Raw genomic sequence first — 22,922 nt, 5'->3', positions numbered from 1 at the left:
TTATGTTGTCAAGTTTATGTAGTCATGTCAGTGTTTCATTGTTTCCTATTTTATTTTGAAAGAGGTCCTGTGCTTTGGTGGTCTGTTTTGCTCTTTCCCTGTGGGCATCGTTATGTTCATGTTGTGTCTACTTTGCCTTTCTGTCCCATGTTTCAGCTCCCTATGTTCTGTCTCAGTTGCTGTTAAGTTTACATTATTTGAGTTCAGTCAGTGTGTTTCCTGTTTTACTTTGAAGGTCCACGTCTCATGTGAGTGTTTCTAGTTTTGCTTCCCTTGTCTCGTCCAGCCTGATTACTCCCAGCTGTGTCTCATTCCCTCGTTATCCCTCTGTGTATTTAAGCCCTGTGTTTCTCTGTGTCAGTGTCGTAGTCTCCCTCATGGCTGTGGTTCCCTGTGTGTTAGTCATCCATGTCCCAGTTTAGTTTAGTTATATTTTTTGGTCCATTCTGCAGTAAAGCAGCTTTTTGAGTTTAATTTTGTTGTCGTGAGTTTTGCGTTTGGGTCCTTCTCCTGCCTGTACACAGCCGAAACATGACAGGAATATATTTATGAGCGGGCTTGGTTGGCACCTCACATCAGGTATTTCAGTTGTAGAGATCCATTTTTGCACACAGTCCTGCAGTGAGGCCTCCCATCTTGTTGTTTCATGGTAAATGAAGCAGACATCATATCTGAGATGCCAGTGCAAGTGTAGGAGGCCATTATCAGGCTGAAAACCCCAAATAAACCAATCAGAGAGATGAGAAAATGAATACACTCAGCAATTCGGCAACACCAACAGGCCTGAAAGAACACAGAAGACAACTTAAGTGCACGATGATATAATTATTTCCATGGTTTAGAAAACCAACTTCAAACCAAGTCAGGAACACCGTTGAAGAGGCAGGAGGATCAAGGTCTACAATCCAGAGACGCCTCGATGGATGCTAATGCAGAGAGTTTACAGCAAGGTGCAATCCTCCGGTTACACCATCTTAAAGAGCCGCAACAGTTCTGTAAACACGACTTGTGGACAGACGAAACCAAACTGATGGAAAGAGAGAAGTAGCTCGACCGGTAAATCGAGAGCTTCGCCATCTTGGTTGTCTGGGATTGGTGGTGCAGATGCAGTGATGCGGGCACTTTACTGGTCCTTTGTGGTTAAGAGAGAAACCGGGTCATTGGTGTTTATCGATTACGTGACTGCTGGTAGAAGCAGGAGGATGAACTATGAGGTGCTCAGGGCTGTACTCGCGCTAATGCTGCAAAACTGATGAGACAGAGCTTCACAGAGCAGGTGGATAATGTAAAAGAACATTTCTATTATCTCATTTAAAGTATTTAAGGGTTTATGCATATGCTTAGTTGTGGCTCTTCAGCGAAAGCTTCTAAAACTAGATGAACATTTTTTCAGCCTCAGCATTGGGAGAAGACCAAGACCTTTACAGATGCTGATAACTTCCTCCCTCTTTCTTGCAATCAGGCAAAACCGAACTTTGCAAAACCAGCTGAAACAATAACTGAAAAACAGAAACGGGAAATTAAAATGGTATTTCAAGGGACCTTTCCCTCCTCCCTCCTTTTCCTTCCTAGCTGGAATCCTGCTGCTTATCTGCTCCTCATAAATGACACTGTTTGTCTTCTAATGCCCTGCCAAAAAATCTCCATGGAGACGGGAGTAGCCACCTGATTAAAAATAAGAATGAAAATCCGTCTCCAGGGAAACCACGAGGTCATCACTACAACAAAAGACTACCGTATTTTGGGCGCACTGTTGATGAATGAGTCTGTTTTCATACATAATCCCTCTCAGTGATGCCGCAGTGTTCGTTTGACGTTGACCTGCATTGACTTACTGTACTCTGTCTGCGGGAAACTTTGCAGAAAGATCCTAAACACAAGGCCTCAGAGAAAATGGTTAAGGTGGCATGCTGTTATTTTATCACAAAAAGTGAATAATCACAGTAAGACGCAAAACCCTATTTTGAAATTTTCAAAAATGGTATGGTTGGAGGTGCATAAGAAATATAAACTTGTGCCACATGTACAGAAGTATGCCCCCTTGTGGTATAATCCTAAAATTAAAATTGGTAAGCAGACTGTTTACTGGACACAATGGCTGAGAACAGAACTGTTAGTGACCAATTTGAAGGTGTTTTCATGTCGTATGAGGATATTAAAAATAAGTTTCGTTTAGAGGGTAGCAGTCATTTCTGGAAGTATTTGCAAATAAGAAACTGTTTAAAAGGAGGAGTTACAATAACATGTGAAAGTAACCCGATAGAGAATTTTATGCTACTACCCCCATTTTTGTGTACAGCTGCGAAATGGTATACTATTTGCCCATGGATTAAAAATAATATAAATAAGAGCCTGAAAAAAGCATGGGAAAGGGATCTAGGGCGTACAATGGATGAAGGGACATGGGATTCTATATTGTCGAACAATGGATTATACATTAGGGAAATTTATTCAATACAAAATTCTTAACAGATATTATTATACTCCTTCAAGGCTGTATGAATGGGGATTGGTAGAGATGACTTGTGTTGGAAATGCCAACAAGCCAAAGGTACTCTGATACATGCCCTCTGGGAATGCCGCTGGTACAGTACAGGTTTCCTGGACCTGCAAAAGCAGCTCATCCAGGGTGACAGCGATGCTGATCTCAGGGAGAGTAAAGATAAAAGTGGAGGAGACGAGAGCATCGGCGGAGGAGTTAAACATACGGCAGCGCCTGGTGGAGCTTTAAAGTCATGCACAAGAGAAATGTTAAAGGAAACAGGTTTGTGATCAGAAGACACTGAATCCCCGATTTCCAAATTAAAAACAGAGAAACCATTTGATGTGTAGGGCCTTCTACGAGGTTAAAAGGCTGAAATAGATTAAAAAGAGCAAGCAGGGCAACAGACATGAATATTTAAGTCACCACCTATTAAACTCTGATCACATTTAGGCACAATTTCAGCCAAAAAGCATAAAAATCATTAAAAAAAAATCTTTATTAAACTCTATTACTGCACACGCTATCAAATTCAAAGCTGGAGGGGGAAACCGGTACTTGAAGTTATTTTTTTGAAACAGTGAATATTCCTCCTCCTCTCCTTGGAGCATTCAGAAGTAAGAGGTCGGAGGTTAACCGTTAAGAAATAGTGTTAGACTCACCAACTCTCATCCATGTCTCAGTCACAAAAACGAGATCCGATCCACTGGAAGAAAAAACATTGTTTATAATGAACGTTTTATTTGCTAAGGACCGCACATTTATTAAAGCCATCCTCGCTGGAGTTGGAGCCTGTGATAAAACACAGACAACAGCAGCGAGCAGGGTTATGGACACTTACACCCACCACAGGAAGCAGACAGGACATGACAGGATCCAGGAGACGCCACGGGGTGCGATGGAACGGACCATAACCAACTGGAGCAGCTGAAGAAAAAGTAAGGCGAGCTTTAAGCTTCACCGGCCGACTGGCACGTTCATCCCAGCGTCTACGACAATGCGTCTGGGAGGTGGAAGCGCTCCACTTAGCAAGTAAGCAGGGACATCCGCCAGGGGCAGTGGATACCCTGCTCTTTGTTTCTTCTGATGAGCGCATTCAGAACTTATGGCAACAAATGTGTTTGGCGTTCATACACCATCATGAGTTGATTTCTGCGACAAGAATTGTCAGAAACAAAACAAACAACACAATTAACAAAGGCAGGCGGCAAGACACACACACCGGCGCCATCTTTGTGTTCATCACAATTTACTGTGAATATTACGTCTGATAGCTTGCGCAATGACAAAGAGAATCATGGCAGCCTTTGAATACTGACCTGAAGTCTACAGGATAATTCAAGTGACAATGATGATTCTGTACAGGCAGTTTTAATGTTATGCCACAATTACTTCCTATTTTAAAGGCTTCCTAATGCAAATCTCCTTATATCTGATGGTTTTATTAAAGATAAAGCTACTCAGGAGCATTTAATTAAATAATTATCACCAACTGCAACATCAAAGTGACACGTGTTAATGGGTCATCACATATGGATGACTCTGCACAATGGGTGTATTTACTTTAGGTACTTTGACTCTATTTTATTGACTAAATAAATAAGGCTTCTCACTGAGAACCTGTGAGTAGAGTCTGGTTTGGGGACTTAGATTAACATAAACTGGGCGTTAGTCAGGGATTCTGTGGTAGACATCCATCCATCCATCTTCATCCGCTTTATCCGAGGCCGGGTCGCGGGGGCAGCAGCCTAAGCAAAGAGGCCCAGACCTCCCTCTCCCCAGCCACCTCCTCCAGCTTATCCGGGGGAACACCAAGGCGTTCCCAGGCCAGCCGAGAGATATAATCTCTCCAGCGTGTCCTGGGTCTGCCCCGGGGCCTCCTCCCGGTGGGACATGCCCAGAACACCTCACCCAGGAGGCATCCTTGTCAGATGCCCGAACCACCTCAGCTGGCTCCTTTCGATGTGGAGCAGCAGCGGCTCTACTCTGAGCCCCTCCCGGATGGCCGAACTTCTCACCCTATCTCTAAGGGAGAGGCCAGGAAGGAAGGAAGCTCATTTCTGCCGCTTGTATCCGCGATCTCGTTCTTTCAGTCACTACCCACAGCTCGTGGCCATAGGTGAGGGTAGGGACGTAGATCGACCGGTAAATTGAGAGCTTCGCTTTTACACTCAGCTCCCTCTTCACCACGACGGACCGGTGCAGCGTCTGCATTACTGCAGCTGCAGCCCCAATCCGTCTGTCGATCTCCGGCTCCCTTCTCCCATCATTCGCGAACAAGACCCCGAGATACTTGAACTCCTCCACTTGGGGCAGGACCTCATCCCCAACCTGGAGTGGGCCTGAGAACCATGGCCTCAGATTTGGAGGTGCTGATCCTGGAGGGGGCCTAATGATGATGTACAAAATGATGTTTATGCTCCTATGACCTGTGTTCAACCCTTGGATTTGGGTTCCCACCCGACTCCCACCAAAAACATATTTTCTGGTTGCTATTGTGTCGACCAGGATGTCTCATCTGAGCTCACAGTTTACTGCAAATGCATTTGGGGATATTTCACTCAGAGAGGCAGAGTGTTGTTCTTGCATTGTTATCTCGAGGTGGTGCCGACATCCTAAAGCTGAGCAGGATGTCAGCCAAATAAAATCATAAGCTCAACCCTCCTCCGATGACTAAAGTGTGTGTACATGTGGAATCCAACAATAACATTTAACTACTAACTACAGTTTTGACAAAAATTAAAGGTGCAGACACAACAGTGCAATCGAAATGTGCAAAAGAAAGAATTTTTTTGGGTTCCGAGAGCGAGGAATCGGTGGGATGCAATGACGGTGACTGAGGGCAGGCAGGTGAGTCGGTGGAGCGATTCAGTGGAAAACTCCCACACTCACCCGGACGATGACAGTTTCCTCCTGTTATGATAATATAGCAGGATGATTTATGCCGTGAGAGTTGAGACTCGGGTGTGAAATTTATGGTTTTTTATCGTTAACTCGGTTCCTCTGGGTCTTTCCCGTGTTGTAGTTGTGTGTCTTATTTTGAAAGAAATGTTTCCACGTTATAGCGAGCAGAGAGCAGGATGTTACTGTCAATGTTGTTGGTGCACTTCAGGAGGACGCTGCTAATAAAGTTACGCAGTTACACAATGAATTCTCGTTTATTATTATTTTTACAAAATACCAGTTTTTTGTCTTGGTCGTATCGTTTTATTTTGTTGTATTTATCCGCCACATCTTAACAGCTGGTCCGTGAAAGGCGACCGCTGATTTAAACCCGCCCTAATAAATAATCATGCCTGTTCTGAAAATGCTGACCTATTGCCAGCAGGTGCGTGGGCGTGGTATGCAGAGATGGGCAGTAACACGTTACTTGTAACGCGTTACTGTAATCTGATTACGTTTTTCAGGTAATGAGTAAAGTAAGGGATTACTATTGCAAAAACGGTAATTAGATTACCGTTACTTTCCCGTAGGAACGCTGCGTTACTGCGTTACTAAAACTGATTTTTTTGCGAGAATGTCTCATGACAGTGACGTAAGCGAGCGCGACGTTCGTGACAACAGCTGTGTGCAGATCAACAATGGATCATATATCGAGTGCAGAGAGAGTATGAGCGTGCAGCGTTTAAAGCGTGGAAGTACTGACCTTACTTTGAGTTTGATTCCATAAAAAGTGACAAAAACATTAGTGTCCGTTGTGCGTGGGAAGAAAACTTCTTTTTACAGCGAAAAAACCCCTAAACTTCCAAACAAGCACCGAGTAGCTACGACGTAATGGGAAACTCACAGAGAAACTCACGGATTCTTCCACTGACCGCTGCACACCTGCACCAGGGTAACCCTCCGCCTACCCCACTCCTGCTTTACAGGTGAAAATAGAGCAACAGGACTTTGACTTTGACTTTATTTATTTTCTGCTGTGTTTTACTTGCATCTATTTGAAACACTGAGTGTAAACACACAAAATATTTTATTTTATGTGCTGGAATGTGCAGAAAATAGATTTAAATGTTAAACTAATTTCTTCCAGTCAGAGAATGTTGCAGATAATTAAATGTTTGCTTGATGCATAAAGTTAAAAGATTAAAACTAATAAAACAAGTTTTAAAAAGAGACTTTTCCATTTGATTACATTTTGTATGATGATTATGTAGAAAAAGTAGAATTGGGCTGAAAGATCTATCACTTTATCACCTATTCAGGTTGTAAATCCTGTTTTTAAAAAGTAACTAAGTAATTAATTACTTTTGAAAATAAGTAATCAGTAAAGTAGTGGGATTACTTTTTTGGGGAAGTAATCGGTAATTAGTTACTGATTACTTTTTTCAAGTAACTTGATCAACACTGGTGGTATGTATGTGGTGCACGCTGCATAGAAGTTGTGGATGTTTTGTCTGCTTAATCCTACTTTTTTGTCCATTTTGAGGTCACACTATGACAATACTGACACGGAGAAGTGGGACCAGGACAGGCACAGATGGGGACAGAGACTGAACACAGAACAGGGATCATCAAAATAAAACAGGAAGCATAACGACAGGCACCGAGACACAGATCTGACACAGAGCAGAGGGAACACCGAGTCATCACATACAGGACCGTGATAAAAACATTGTTTTCCTTTGAGTAATAAACTTAAACGGAACTGCAAAATGACCTTTTCTGTCTCATTCTAGTGGAACACACCTGTGTGGCTTGTTGGTGTTTCTACTCATTACCTTGAGTAGAATTCCCGAGGCGTCGTCGTTGATGGAAGCCGAGGAAGCCGTGCTGTGTCACGGATGGTCCCAGAACTCAGCTGGCTGCGATCCAATCACAGCAGCCGATTCATAAAAGTGTCAGAGCGCTTCTTTGATGTGTCACATCCGGATATTTCTATCATCTCTGGGGAAACTTTCAGACTCAATATATGACTGACTGTAAATCTATAAAAATAAGCGTTTTATGAAAATGCTGAAAAAAAAAAAACTTCCTTGGAAGAGATCAACGTTCAGTTTGCTGTTGAAGATTACAATATACTGTATTATTATTACTATACACAAAGTGTCTTTGAATGGCAGAGGTGTGTGTGCATGCGGCGCAGTGTCTAAATGTGTGTGAATGTGCGCTTGAGGCCGTTTATAGTTCACTTGTTTGTGGTGAGCAGCAGATTAGCTGTGATTGAGTTTTACAGCTTTTCCCACTGATTAAAACCTCCTTAATGCCAGTCATACAGCACAAAGTAATTAAGTAAGAAACACCCTGTTGAAAATCAGAGCCCCGGTACCCGGGAGAACATCTATTATCACATATTTTCATGTGTGTGCGGGTGCACGGGTATGTTGGTATGGGTATATATATATTTGTAGGTTGTGTATCCTTTGAGGTGTTAATGGGGTTATTGAAAATGTGTATATGTGCGTATGTGTAAATACGTATGTATGGATAGATAGAAACATATATGTATATATATTAAAAATAAAAAATAAAATAAATAAAATAAAATAAATAAATAATAAAAAAAAGAATAATAATTAAAAAAAAAATACACATGACATATAATGTAATTGCAAGGAGGTATTTCAGTAGTCTATAAATTACTAGATAGTGGAAAAGGGGTGGGATTAAATAAGCTCATGCTTCTTCCTGCTCCTCTTTGAACATAAAAGATATTTGTAGTTGTGGTTGCTCGTTTTCTTTTTGTTTTGCTTTGTTTGTCTCTTTTAATTCTGTTGTACTTTTTTAACATGTTCAAAATAAAGATTCAATCAATCAATCAATCAACATCTGGTTTAATGGGATGTATCGCCACATCTGCTATTTAAATACAGACACGCGTGTTGTCCACAGAAACATCAGCGTCTCAGCTAAAAGCCCACAAAACCATTTCAACAACCACCAAGCGATTAGCAAATAGGTAAACAGATTCCTTTAAAACACGTAAACACAAAGTGGACACGGACACGCCGTCTGTGCTGAAAGCCGACATCTCAGATTCTGAAGCTGCAGGTTTCATCACTCCAACCAAAACTCAGCGAACCAGCAACAAAACACATTTGAAAACATCGTCATGAATTCCCTTTTGCTTTGGCTGTGTCACTGTGATAAAATCGCCCTTCTGAGCAGCTCTCTGTGTTAAATTATTCCAAGTATTAAAATGCCTTTTTACGATTCCAGGAAAAAAAGAAAATGATAAGAGCCAGAAAGCTCAAACCTCGGCTTGGTTTTGGACCTGCTTGAAACTATAAACTGTTGTGGTGCAATAAGACTGTAATTCGGATGCCCCTCCCCCTGAATAATTGATTCCATGTGTTCGTTCACCGCTGTCAGCAAAGCCCTGTGATTTTTCTAAATATTTGAGTGCCTCTTCGGACTCAAACATAGACTAGTTTCATCAGACAACCCTGAAAACAACCTCCAAAAGTTGATTCTGTTCATCTGGACGTAGCGTTTTCTGGGAGAAACGTTTCGTCACTCATCCAGGTGACGTCTTCAGTCTCAGCTGACTGCAGGTTTCCCCAATCTTATAAACAGAACATTTGCATAATGACTGAAACCAGCACACTGAAGGAACAATGGGCTGTGAGGTCAGTTCCTTAATCACAATTATGCAAATTCTCATGACCATTGATCAACAACCACTGACCAGGGAAAACTGCAGTCAGCTGAGACTGAAGAAGTCACCTGATGAGTGACGAAACGTTTCTCCCAGAAAACGCTACGTCCAGATGAACAGAATCAACTTTTGGAGATTTATTTTCCTGGATGATTGAGAATGCATCAAGACCTAAAAACAACCATTAATAGTATTAACAATAACACTCTGGCACAGCCGGCTGCTGGCAGAGCCCACGGGCACGCCACTGCAGCCCCGTCCGGCTTCTGCTCCGTGGCTGCTGGCTGACTCCTCGTCTGGGGCTCTCCTCGGCTCCCCAGGTGGGTGGCACAGATGCCCCTCCGGTGGTCCACCTTGGGCTCTCGCACTCTGGGGCCTCTGGATGTCTGGGGCCTGGATCTCCTCCATGCATGCTTCATGCCCTGGGGGACGGGGCTGTGGTTCGATAACTACAGGCTCCGCCCTAAAACGTTGGATTAGATTGAAATCTCTGATTATTCCCTCTGAATTATTCTTAGACACTACGACAGGTCATCCAACACATTAGGTGGCTTTGGAACGTAACATTGTGATGTTTTCCAGTTGAATCATTAATATTAATTACAAGGCATGCATGACAGTATGATTGAAAACTGAGCCCCCCTAAAAGCAATTCTACATTTTCTGCATCAGCAGCTGAACACACGAACACTGCAGTGATGCACAGCGTGGGTTCCTGTGGTGGCTCCACCCCATCTTTCCAGGTATGACCAGTGTCCAATAGAAGCTTCAGCAGTGGATGGGTCTGGAGATGTGACCACTAACTAAGGAACAGGGAAACAAGATTAAACACAAAAACTAAGTCACAAAAACAAGGTACATGAAGACCTAGTTACCACCAGAACGTAGCTGACAAACTGGTGGAGAGTGGAGGACAGCGCTGGCCTCCAGAACCTTCTGCTGATTAACCGTGGATGGAACTCAGGTGAGACACCAGGGGCTCCACCCACGAGGGCAGACACAGGAAACACACCGACTCCAGCTGCAAAATCCCCAGACACTCTCTTCTACCATAACATATACACACACACACACACACTCATATACAATCACATACACACACATACATATACACACATATGCATCCTAAAGAATTTGATGAGGGAGATTTGTCATAATTAACTATTTAAAAGACTCAAATAGAGACTCAGAGGCAGACAAAGGTTCCAAGTATTGATCCCAAAGTTCTTGCTGTGTTTTTACTGAATGTGTTTGTTGCACGCCGCCTGCTGCTTCCTCAGCCACAGAGATTTGTTCTCAGTGAAACTTCCTGGTAAAATAAAAAAGGATTTTTGTGTAGCTTCAGTTTTTGTGATTATAAGAAGAAATAAAATCCAGCACGATGCCAAACCTCGAAGCCACAGATGAGCATCAGGACAGCAGAGGGCAGCAGGTATGATGACTGTGAGGAGTCCTGTGGATATTACAGACCGCAGCAGGATGTTATCTTACTGACGCTGCAGTGTTTCCTTCCTCTGCTCTGCAGCAACAGGTGACAGTTTTCCCTGTGGATGGGCGCTCGTGATGTTAGAGGAGATTATGAGATCGAGGCACACGGTGGGATCAGACTTAGAGCTGCGCTCTTTAAATCCATGTTCCTGTCAGGCTGCTGCTCACCTGAGCTGGATGGCATCAAGTCACAGATACATAATCAGTCAGCTGCACCTGAGAAAAGACTTGCTCACAGAAAAGAAAGAAAAACATCTGCAGAGTTTTTTTCATGAGGATTTTTTTTACAATAAAAATCGATCTATTAATGTTTTCCAAGGTTCTGGTTACTGTTGCAGGTGTTTGGTCTTAAATGAGCTAACAGACTGTCTCACAGCAGCCATCTCAGTAATGTTCCTCTGACAGCAACCCTCTGACAATGTTCTGACGATAAAATAAAAGTATTAAATATATTTTCAGGATACATTTCTACAGCAAATTTTAAACCAGAGGTCTATTTAGACTTTTTCTGACATGAATGAGTGAAGCTTAATTAATGTTTTTGGAAAGCAGAGAGAGCATTTTTCCTCGTTTTACACTCGATTCAGGAGCGAACCATCTGTTATCACACACTGTAAACTCTCTGGTAAGTTTTAGTGTTTCTAAGATGGGTAAATGGTCAAATTCAATGTCTGGTGAAAAACGGTGAAATAAGTGCAGGAAAGTCCTTCAGACTTTTTTACTGTGCAGAGTTTGTCCTGTGTTAGTTTAGACACACAGGACATAATAACATGACAGAATGTAAATATAGTTTATTAAAACACAATTACACACGGTCTTCTCTGCCTCATCAGAGAAACATCCACAGCTCAGCTGCATTTCTAATCTTATGACCTCTTACTGACCAATGGGAGCACTTTGAACTGCATGTGGCGCTCATACAGCAGGTCACACGGCCAGCATAGAATCAAACTAACACGTGAGTCTTTAGACTGTGGAGGGAAACCTGCAGGCGCAGGGAGAACATGCAAAACTTACACTGAAAGGCCCCGGCTCGGTTCTTCTCGGTTCTTCTCAGTTCTCAGTTCGTGGTCACGGCTGACAGAGGTACCACAGACACGGCGTGAATACAAACTTTCACCAGAACTGCCATTTTCCTTCAGCTGACCCACACTGGTGAATCTAAACCCCTGTAGGGTTCTTATGAAGGGGGAGTCACTGCTGGAGCCTCTGCTGGACGTTAGAGGAACTGCAGGTTTTGGCACTTCAGCGTGTACCTCATAGCCCCAGAGCTCACTCCATGTGAATGAGATGGAGTTACAGGTTTGAGTCCAGAAGCATTGAGGTGCTCAGAGATCCGGCAGCAGCAGCTGTGATGCACCAGCTGAACAACTGGCTGCTGTTCACACTGGATCAAACTGGGATGTTTCACTGGTGCAGAAGAGCAGACTGCACCATCTGGTTGTGTGTTTGCACATGCAGCGCTGCTGCGCTTCATTCCTGGAAGAGCTGCATTCACAGTTTGCACATCAGCATGTAAAGCACACTCTTATCTGAAGGTCTAATCAGGTGACACAGGTGTGCAGGTAGCATTCCTATGATAGTGCAGCCTGCTGAGCCTGAACTGTAGCGTGCGATCCACCTCAGGATCATTCAGATAAAGGTCACATCTGATAGATATGGAAAAGACAGGTTAATGCAGACACGCCGAATATTTTACAGAAACATAACTCGCATACATCTTGAATTTATTTGGAGCTGGAATTGTACGCCTTTATTTTTTTTTAAAACAATACAGAAAGAAAATGAAAAAAATTATCAAAGTAAAACATAAGGAGAACAGAATAGTCATAATTAATATGGTAACATATTCAAAAAGGAGTAGGAAGAAGCTAAACTTATCCAAGTCCATCACCTTCTTCCATTTGTACTAATAATCATCACTTTTTCCTTCCTGTCTGTGCCTTATCCAATCAGGACTCAGATGCACGCTCGAGTGTCCGGGCAAGGTGAGAGCAGTGGGAGTAGCAGGAGATCCAATCCAGAGTTCCAAGTCCAGGAGGAGAACGATGGTTACAGATGAGCTTTCCAGGTATGACCAGCGTCCAATAGAAGCTTCAAGACCCTCTTGTACCATGACATATACACACACACACACGCCTCTAAGTTTAGCTGCAGCACGCAACCTCAGGGGTGAAAGATGTTTTCTTGGGATTGCCTCTAAACATGTCTCACTTTACAAAGCTGTTTACAGGTCCCGGTCCTTGTTCTGGTCCCGGTCCTCGTCCTGGTCCCGGTCCTCGTTCTGGTCCCGGTCCTCGTCTGGTCCCGGTGCCTGTCTGATGGAAGTGACTTAAACTTGGTGCCTACTGCACCTTTAAGCAGTGAATCTCGATGGTTTTTGGGTTTCTTCGTTGATTCCCACTCACCTCAGCCAAGACATTATGGTTTTTGTAGCGTTTGAGCGTCTGTAAACACGATAGGTGGAAAAGCTTTCAGTGGATCCTGATCAGACTTTGACCTCTGACCTTTGCCCTTTTAGACCAAAGGGATAATAATGCTATTAGAACCTGTTTCTCACTGCCGTGGTTCGTACTGACAGTTTACGAGCATGATGCTAGCTGAGTAAGAAAGCCTCACCGTTGTCCCTCAGTATCAGCTGATTTCCCGCCTGCTCCCCTCACGCTGTGTCGCGTTGCTGCTCGCTGCAGGTTTCCTTCTTTCCTTTTTCTTTGTGTGACGTCTTCCTGTTCTTGGTGTTCTTGTGGTTTCCTGGTTGGCGTTGGCTGTTTTCATGTCCAGCCTGTTTTTGGACTTTATCATTATAATGTTTTGCTTCCACTTCATCTTTTTTTTGTTGTTATTTTATTTTTTGCTTGGCTGGCTGATTAAAGATTAGTCCTGTGGACTGTGTGAGATCAAAATCAAAAAGGCCTCATATTCTTTATCATGTCTCCATTATGTGATTTTGTAATCGTCTGTGAACTATGTGAAAGTCCACTCTGCTGTCAGTCATGAGAGTCCGTGTGCAGACAAACTGGAGACACTGACTGCACGGATCAGGCTTTGCTCAAACTGACGCCTTCGTCCACTTTTCTTCTAACAAGGTGAAATGAAGCGGGATTAAAGCGTGCATTAAACCACATGACCCTGCAGGATAATCCTTTGAAAGTGACCCAAACATTCTTTTGCAGGCCAAAAGAAAACAATCTTATCCGGTCGTTAAGTGATGACGTGATGAATCCTACTAAAGTAGTCTGCGTTTAATATGGCTTTTGTGTTGTTAACATGTTTAATGTTTTGTATTTTCTTCTATTTAATCTCAAAAAGCTCCTAAAACAGTCAGTGATCACTGTTGACCTCCCTCGGCTTTTATTACCGCTAATCATTTATTTAAGCTCAGTTTTTAAACCCTTACGCTGTAGCTACAGCCCAGCCCATGCAGCAGTATATGAATGACTAACCTCGTATTGTGGATGGATTATCTCAGTTGTTCTCCTGGCTGAAGTTTGGTCCTTTTACAGCATCCTGCCATGCGATTACATTTGTTCCTGACCACCGAGAACACTCACGTTAACTTTTATGGAGTGGGAAAAAAGTTAGCTTGTTTATATTATGCTAACATAGCTGTGTCGCTAGCGGTCACGTAGCACATCATTATATACCAGCTAGCCAAACTTCAGTAACCCTACAAACGTCACTGCTGTTTAGTTTTCTGTCTTCATTTATGTTGGAAGTGATAACAGAGCTGTACGTTTGAATTTGTTTCCAAAACCCCGCAGTCAGGACATGCTATATTGTATTTAGATAGAAGCTAGCGAGCTAACTTCCTGCTAACTTCTAACTCCGTTAAATGTCATAAATTCTGTTTTCATGGATGTTAAACTCAATTGTTACACCTGGTAGAGCAGAACGCTGATCATTTTATTACAGATGTTTTTCAACTCTCAGTAATGCCACAGTGATCGTTTGATATATGGAGCTGCAGCGGAGTTTAGGCCCAGACACGGCTAGTGGCGTCAGACTGAACGACCGGATTGCTCCACAGCTGAGTCCACACAACCAGTATTGCCAACTTAGCGACTTTGTCGCTATATTTAGCGGAGACTTATTTATCACGACTTTTTGACGTGAAAACGCGTATCGCTCTTACTCTCAACAAGCAGCGGTGCTGCCGTGGGCGCCTCACCCGTGCCAAAGCGCTCATGGGCGGAGGATGGTCCTCCCCCAGCTGCTATCAGGGCAGGTGATGTTCACACCTGTGCGTCCAAACAGCAAATGAATCGCGCATGAGCTCCCGCACTGACTGTAACGCAGTCAGTTCTTCTTTTACTGTTAGGCTGTTTTGTGGATCACAAGGTTTAAAACTACTTATAAACACACACACAGTAACTCCACCAGAGTGCCAATTTCGGGTCACTTTTGCCGGTCCAGGCCCGGATAAAGGAGCAGGGTTGGAATTGTGACATTAAAAAAAAACAATAATTGCTAAAAGAAATTTAATTTGTAGTTCTAAATAAACTCTAAATGCATTTAGGACGTTTTTTACTCACTTTATGTCTCTTCCACGATGTTATTTCTCTCTCCAACAACGTAGGTTACAATTACATTAGCATGACAAATTATGCAAATTAGGTGATGACGTCATTTGGTGACTTCTAGCGACTTTTAGGACAGCCAATAGCGATTTTCCTTACTGAGGAGTTGGCAACACTGCACACAACACTCCTCCCTCTCAAAGCACCCCGCTGAACCGGCCCTGCACTCTGACAACAAGCCCCACCCCCACGGTTGTTATGACTCTCAGACAGGTTTGTTCTATCCTGACATCTGATCTAACGTGTTTCTCACGCTAACAAAGCCGTGGGCCTATAAGAAGCCCCGCGAGCTCGGTCTCCTGTGCCGACGGGTCCAGCAGACGCAGCATGGGTAAGTGTCTGCGCTCATTGTTAGAAATGTGAGAAATAAATGTATAAACTGCTGAGCGTCCTGTGGGCAGACCGTGTGCATCCACACAGCTCCCAAACAAACCTCAGGTTTATGTCTTTCTTTATATTTCCAAGTATTTGTAATTTTTTTATTACCTCAAATGAAGAAAGATTTTCAGGTTTGTCGATAATGGATCACTGTAGGATGTAAAATAGAGTAATGAATTAATACCCCACACTGGGTGTTCTCACATTTACTTATTGGTTAAAGTGGAAGGAAAAACAAAATTGGAGACTTCGTGTTTCTTTTTTTATTCTCTCGGACTTCTGAAGCTGTGCATGAAATAAAAAAATAAGCTAAAAACAAAACAAAGGAATGTGTTTTTGTTCTTATATCCAGATGGACGAGGAGGAATTTATAATTACAGAAATCCTGCGGTCAGCCTGCTGTGACTTAAACGTTATTTACAGGATTTTCTGCTTCCTGTCTTTTGTATTTAGAAACACTATTTAAAGCTCGATTGTGTCGGACGAGCTGTGCGTCTGTGTTTACTGTGAAAGAGGAAATGTTTCTGATAAACATCCAGATTGAAATTTGAACTCTTTTCATTTTTTTTATTAGTTTGTTCCAGTTTTCATATTTTGAGCAACACGACAAAGAAAGTCATCAAACTTGATTTCAGCCTCAAGGTTTAACAGCTCTGTGTGTGTGTGCGTGTGTGTGCGTGTGTGTGCGTGTGTGTGTGTGTGTGTCAGCTCAGAAGACAGTTCTGATCGTTTACGCCCATCAGAGTCCGGCTTCGTTCAACGCGGCGGCTCGAGACGTGGCGCTGCAGGAGCTGAAGCTGCAGGGATACGAGGTCGTCGTGTCTGACCTGTACGCCATGAACTTCAAAGCCAGTGCCACGCGGGATGACATCATCGGTGACCCCCCCACACGGGGAACACACACACACACACACATTCTTGCTTGTTTCATCATCAGTGCTTTACAGTTTTTTTCATCTTTTTATTTTTAAATCAGAGCAGAGAGCAGGAGCTCATCATGTTTGTACATTTAACCTTTCATGACTTCAGATGCTGCGAGACAGAGATGACTGCAGGCGTCTCTCTGAGCTCACGTCGCATCTGTCAGTCAGTTTTTGGCCTTTTTTGTGCTTCGTCTGCGTTCAGCTGACATATTTATTCTCTGTTGTTTTGTGTCTTTGGGCACGTTTTGAGCCGAGCTTCATCTTTCTGATTGTCAGCAAATCCTGGGAAAACACCAACTCAAGCTTTAATGCTGCTCTCTGTGTGTCTCTCAGTTTGTGGTCCATCACCTCACCTTCAAATCTGTGTAAATATTTAAAGTGAAGGAAACATACCTTGGTCTGATTCGCAGGCTAATCATTTCTTTGTCTGCTGTAGTCTGCTCTTTAATGCTGTAGTGCTCAGACTGGGCATGCTCTGCAGCTCCACATGGTGACACATCTTCTGTGTGCAGTGGACACCAAACCAGGAAGCTGAAACTTTAAGACACGTCTCCCGGTGAAAAACAGCCCCTGTGCGCCCTGAACTATCATCAGAACTTTTAATGATTGGACTCATTGCCATGTGACTCTTGCTAACCTCGCCTTCATCACCTCATCAAACACTTTGAAACTACCCAACAAACGGCTCTGCTGCCTCAGCTTTGCACTCAGACCTTAGATGCTGACCTGAAGGGATGTTTCAGGGTTTCTTCAGTTTTCTCAGGACTATGTGAGATTTGCCTTGTGAGATCTCCCCTCACAAGCATCACACTTGTTAATAAATTATGGCCTTTAATGGGTATCAGTGAAATAACTCTCAAAGGTTTGTTTTATATAGAAAAGGTGCCTCTGGGTTGAAAACACCCAATTAAAGTGAACCGATAAAACCTCCCAGTGAGATTCTGACTGAGCGTGTTGTGTTCAGGTGATGTGAGGAACTCTGAGCATTTCCAGTACGGAGAAGAGACCATGCACGCCGGGATGGAGGGCCGTCTCAGCGAAGACATCGTAGCTGAGCAGCGCAAAGTAACAGAGGCCGAGCTCATCATCTTCCAGGTCAGAGGTCACTAAAAGCTGCAGTTATTGAGTGTCACAACTTCCCATTTCATGATGAGTAACCTCTCCATCGTGCCCACAAACACGAGTGAGCCCACATCCTGGATTATCCTGAGGATACAGAGATCGGTTCCATTTTTAATGGTTTGTAATGTTCAGCTTCTGTGTTCTAAATTCAACAAGCTCCTTAAATTGCCCTGCTCATCGGGAATGTTGTTGTTCTTCTGAAAGATTATTCCTGAGGTCAGAATATTTAAAGTGAAGCAGAACACAGACTAATAAAACCACCATCTGAGCAACATGAAGTAAAGTGGTTTTAGAAATAAATTTAGATTTAAATAGGATTTAGATTTTAGCTAGCTGTCGTATCTCTATTGCAAATAAAATTCTCAAAATCCTCCAAACCCGGAGCTCCGCCTTCTCGGACGGTCTGTTAGTACAGTGACCTCACAGCAGCCATATTTTTGGTCACATGAGGTCATTGAAAATACTCCATAAGGCTCCAAAAGCACAATCACGATGCAGAGGTCCAGTTCAGGTGAAGCTAGCAGCCGGCTAGCTGCTACAGCCGGCTAGCTGCTACAGCCGGCTAGCTGCTACAGCCGGCTAGCTGCTACAGCCGGCTAGCTGCTACAGCCGGCTAGCTGCTACAGCCGGCTAGCTGCTACAGCCGGCTAGCTGCTACAGCCGGCTAGCTGCTACAGCCGGCTAGCTGCTACAGCCGGCTAGCTGCTACAGCCGGCTAGCTGCTACAGCCGGCTAGCTGCTACAGCCACCTGTGTCAAAGAGGTCAGTCTGTCAGGAAGGCTACTCCCCTAATAATGCAAACTTTAAGCCTTAATACAATTTAAACAGGTGAGTTATAGACAGTGTTGGGGAGTAACGGAATACATGTACCGCCGTTACGTATTTAAAATACAAAATATGAGTAACTGTATTCCGTTACAGTTACCGTTTAAAAAGGTGGTATTTAGAATACAGTTACTTTGTTGAAATAAATGGATTACACGGCGGTACTTCCCTGTTTCATATTGTGGCGGGTCAGGACTGTTTGGGTTTTGTTTGACAGCTGCGTTGTTGTTCCAGGCGACAGCGTTACGGTTGCCATGGTTACAGGGTGACGCTCTCTCTCTACGTGTTTCCTGGGTGAGAGAGCGCCTGTTGTTGTTGTTGTTGTTGTTGTGCTAAGCTAATAGGCAGAATGCTACAGGTATAGCTCTAAAGAATGTAGCATCATGGGCAGTGTAGTCCGTGCTGCAGGGAGAATGGACTGCCATACCCGTTATGTGTCTGTGAGCGAGGGAGGGAGAAAAAGGAAAAGTACGAGCTGTCATCGAGCAGAAACGGGAGCTGGAAGCATGTAAATATAATAATAACCACTGCAGCCAAGAAGAGAGCCTGACGAGCCCAGCTGTAAGTAAGCTATTAAGACTCGACTGTACACCGTGTTCGTGTTTTCCTCCAAAAACAATAAGTTCTGTTGGAGCAGCCTTTCAACGCCTCTCTCTGTCTCTGCTAGCAAAGTTGACCCAGACAACAAAGTAAAGCTAGTTTTCAGCTACGAGCCCAACACGTATTAGCCAGAGGTCCCTTTGCTACGGTTCGGAGCCGCGGACCTTCAGTAATAGTAATAAATCACATTCATGTAGTTGTAAACAGCATGATAATATATTAAGTTGTGGTGGACCACTAGAGGGCTCCACTCACACCCAGTGTTGAGGAAGTGTGTTGCTGTGTTTTGTGGCGCGATGTGTTCAGTTGATTTTGGAGAGGAATAAAGGAGTTAGAACTGAGAGCTCTGTGTCGTCCATGCTTACCTCCACAAAGTAATCCAAAGTTTTCTGAATACGTTACAGAATACATTTTGGGGCATGTATTCTGTAATCTGTAGTGGAATACATTTTAAAAGTAACCTTCCCAACACTGGTTATAGAAACATTCTTCCATGTACAGAGATCAGCTACCAGGCTGTAAACATGTTTGTTTCTGTTGTAAAGTTTTAACATGGAAGTCTATGGGGACTGACTCACTTCTGCCTCTGCTGGACATTAGGGGAACTGCAGCTTTTATTACAGGCATGTTTGCGTCTTTGGAAATGCTTGATGTAAAAGAGTGTTGAACTAGAAAATGACTGAGAATAATAAAACTCTGAATGGTATTAATAACAACATTATTTTTTCCTTCTGTAGTTTCCTTTGTACTGGTTCAGTTTTCCCGCCGTCATGAAGGGCTGGATAGACAGAGTGCTGTCACAGGGCTTCGCTTTCTCCCTGGAAAAGATGTACGATAACGGGATATTCAAGGTACGTTTCAGCAGAGAACACCAAATCATTAGAAGGATGCAACAAATAACACAACCAACTCCATTAATATCAGTCTGGATTTATCGATTTAACCTACATTTAGGTGGGACAGTCAGGTGATGCGCTCATGTTTCAGAGATAAAAAGCAAAAGGCAACAAAGGAATTTCTGTGCATATGTTTGAAAATTATTGGAAAACTTGGTGTTGATAAAATAAAGAGCTTTTCTTTGTGGACGTGTTTTGGTCTGGTTATCCAACACTATGTTATATTTCCTCTAAGGATAAAAAAGCCATGTTGTCGTTCACGACCGGAGCAGCTCCGACGATGTTTCAGCCTGACGGCATCAACGGGGACATCAACGTCACCCTGTGGCCTCTGCAGGTGAGACACCCGAGAAATAAACTCAAAACAAAAACCAAGAATTCACAACTTACTACAAGCAAAGTAAATTATATAATTAATTGGCATGCACAACTATGCAGTAAGATGAGAAGCCAAAACATTAAGGCAACCTCATGAACCAGAACACACAAAACAGGAAGTTCTTAGGAGGAAAATCAAAGACTCAGTGATGCTGCAACAAATCAAACAAAAGAATTCAAAACTTCAAACTGCAGAATAGTAACAAACTCAGAGGATCCACTGTAATCCTAATCTCACATACAGAAACCTGTTGGAGGCAGATGTTGTTTTCATTCCTCAGTCATTAAATGTCGCAATTTTATCAAATCCGCTGGAGCCTCTCAGTCACACACCAGCTGATGGATGTGGTACGGCATCAGGGAGACGTGTGTATGTGTATGGTTATTGTAGTGAAGGGGCATATTTTATCCCAAAGGATCATCTTATTCTGATCCTAACAAGCTGCAGCACGCACGGGTACAAATGTGATTCAGTGTCTCGGCTGATAAAACTGTGATAAACCGCTGAAGCTCCTCCAGTGTTTCAAAGCTGGCTTTGTCCTCATCCGTTGGCCCATTTACCGCCGTTATCAGCTGATACAAACAGACAGGCAGCCGCCTCCTCTGACAGGCAGGCTCGTGGAGCTGAACAGAAATCATTTGTTGACTGCCCAGTGTAAGATAAAGGAGCGCCTCTAATTCATGCAAAGCCACAGTAGGAAAGTCCAAGGAAAAAAATATGAAGCTATAACTGAGCATCAGGAGTCTTTGAAAAGCAGCAACACTGCTGATGTGAGTGTGATTACATAAAAAAGAGATAAGAGCCAGTCACCGAGCTGTTGGTATGTGCAGTTCAGAAGTTCAAAGTTCTTTTGGGACTTTTGTTTCTCTCTTTTTATCAAATAACAGAAGCTGAAAGTAAACATATAAACAAAACTGACTCAAAGCAGGAACCCAGAATACAGAAAATCCATGAAGTGAATGAAAACAAGCATCAGATGATGATAAGACTGAGGCTACGTCCACACGTACACGGGTGTTTTTGAAAACTGAGATTTTCTGTTTTCGTTTTAAAAAATAATCCCGTCCACACGTAAAGGCAGAAATGAAGGAAAACGCTGCTAGGAACATGCCAAAGCAGCAGGTGGCGCTATATTCCTAACTGTGCAGAAATGTTGGCCAATCAGAAGTCTAGAAGCCTCGGTGGGAAAAAGTAAACAAAGCTGGGGCATAGAAGCAGAACTGAGTCGTATGTGTGGAGGGACAGTAACTGTGTGTGTGTATATGTAAGCATTTAAACACTGCAGAGAGAACAATTAACAGTATTGTAGAAATTCATTTCACCAAAACAATAACGTGGCGCACACCTTTGACGCTGCATTTTCTCCGTTTTTTTCATCCACATGTAAATGCAAAAACAGAGTTTTAGAAAATCTCCACCCTGGCCGGAGTTTTTAGAAATCTCCGTTTTCAGTGACCGAAAACGCCGTTTACGTGTGGACGAAAGGTGCAAACGCATAGAAAAATCTGCGTTTTCAAAAATACCCGGGTACGTGTGGACGTAGACTGGGAGGCCAACAGCTGACGGTTAATGATTGGAGTGAAAACAGCTAGGTAACAAGAAACAGGTGAAAATAATCAAGGAAATAAAGAGCTACCAAAATAAAACAGGAAATGACTGAGCACAGAGACAAAACCCTAACACAATTAAAGTTGATAAAGAAGGGCATAAGACGGAAAGCTACACAAATAACAAACCCAAAGATGAATGCTTGTGGAATAATCTTCCTCCCTCTGCCTGCTCTTGTTTCTTCCAGAATGGGATTCTGCACTTCTGTGGATTTCAGGTTCTGGCTCCTCAGATTTTCTGGAGTCCGGCTCACAGTCCCCCAGCTGCACGAGCCGCGATGCTCGAGGGGTGGCGGACTCGACTCAAAGGACTACTTACAGAAAATCCTTTGAGCTTTGCCCGCTGTGAGCTCTTTGACCTCAGCTTTCAGGGAGGATTCTTACTTCGGCCGGAAGTGAAGGAGGAACTAGCGACGCAGCCTCTCGGCATCTCCACAGGACACCACCTGGGGAAGCCGCTGCCGCCCGATAACCAGACCAGAGCGGCCACAGCGGAAGACGAACGAGGCCACGGGAAGAAGGCGTGTGCCTCCATTCGTACAGTGTAATTCACGTGTGGTTTTAGACACGTTTACTGAAGTTTGAATAAAACTTTGTATTAAAGCACTTATTTTGGTGCCGGAGCATTTTTTTTTTTTTTTTTTTTTTTTTTATATATATGTATCAGAATATCTGAACAGAAAAGCTTTTACTCTAAAAACAATTCTCTGTATTCATAAACATGAAGCAATACATTTGATGAAAGTGTAACTGAAATGTATGAAATAAAAGTTTTATGTATTCAAAAAATCATCAAAGAAATTATGCTTGATGTAAAGTGAATGCATCCTAATCAAATAAAGTTTATTTCACCAGATTTCATTAAACGTAACATTTTAAGTTGCACCCACCTGCTTTTATACAACTAAATTACTTAATGCCAGCTTTTTAAAAATATTGTTTTAGTGAGTCAGCTTTTGGAAAGGTTTTTAAAAATCCCAGATGTATTCATGTCTTTGGTTTTTATTTATTTTGTAAAACTCTAAAACAGGAATGTCAAACATAAAGTCC

At 43.0% G+C, this 22,922-nt stretch overlaps 1 protein-coding gene across 1 annotated transcript; it reads left to right on the top strand.

The window, feature by feature from the left end:
• The first annotated feature begins 15,359 nt into the window (after window positions 1-15,359).
• Window positions 15,360-22,484, top strand: nqo1 (NAD(P)H dehydrogenase, quinone 1). Its single transcript, XM_087843728.1, has 6 exons — window positions 15,360-15,473; window positions 16,229-16,396; window positions 17,408-17,538; window positions 19,728-19,841; window positions 20,122-20,223; window positions 22,061-22,484. The coding sequence occupies exons 1-6, from the start codon at window positions 15,470-15,472 to the stop codon at window positions 22,418-22,420; spliced, it is 879 nt and encodes a 292-aa protein (XP_087699854.1). The 5' UTR covers window positions 15,360-15,469; the 3' UTR covers window positions 22,421-22,484.
• The last annotated feature ends 438 nt before the right edge of the window (window positions 22,485-22,922 follow it).

This window comes from Neolamprologus brichardi, chromosome 1 (genome assembly GCF_056152115.1).
Source record: "Neolamprologus brichardi isolate AB-2024 chromosome 1, ASM5615211v1, whole genome shotgun sequence".
Taxonomy (NCBI): domain Eukaryota; kingdom Metazoa; phylum Chordata; class Actinopteri; order Cichliformes; family Cichlidae; genus Neolamprologus; species Neolamprologus brichardi.
The sequence above is the reverse complement of the archived record's forward strand: the minus strand, read 5'-3'. Positions and strand labels throughout refer to the sequence as shown.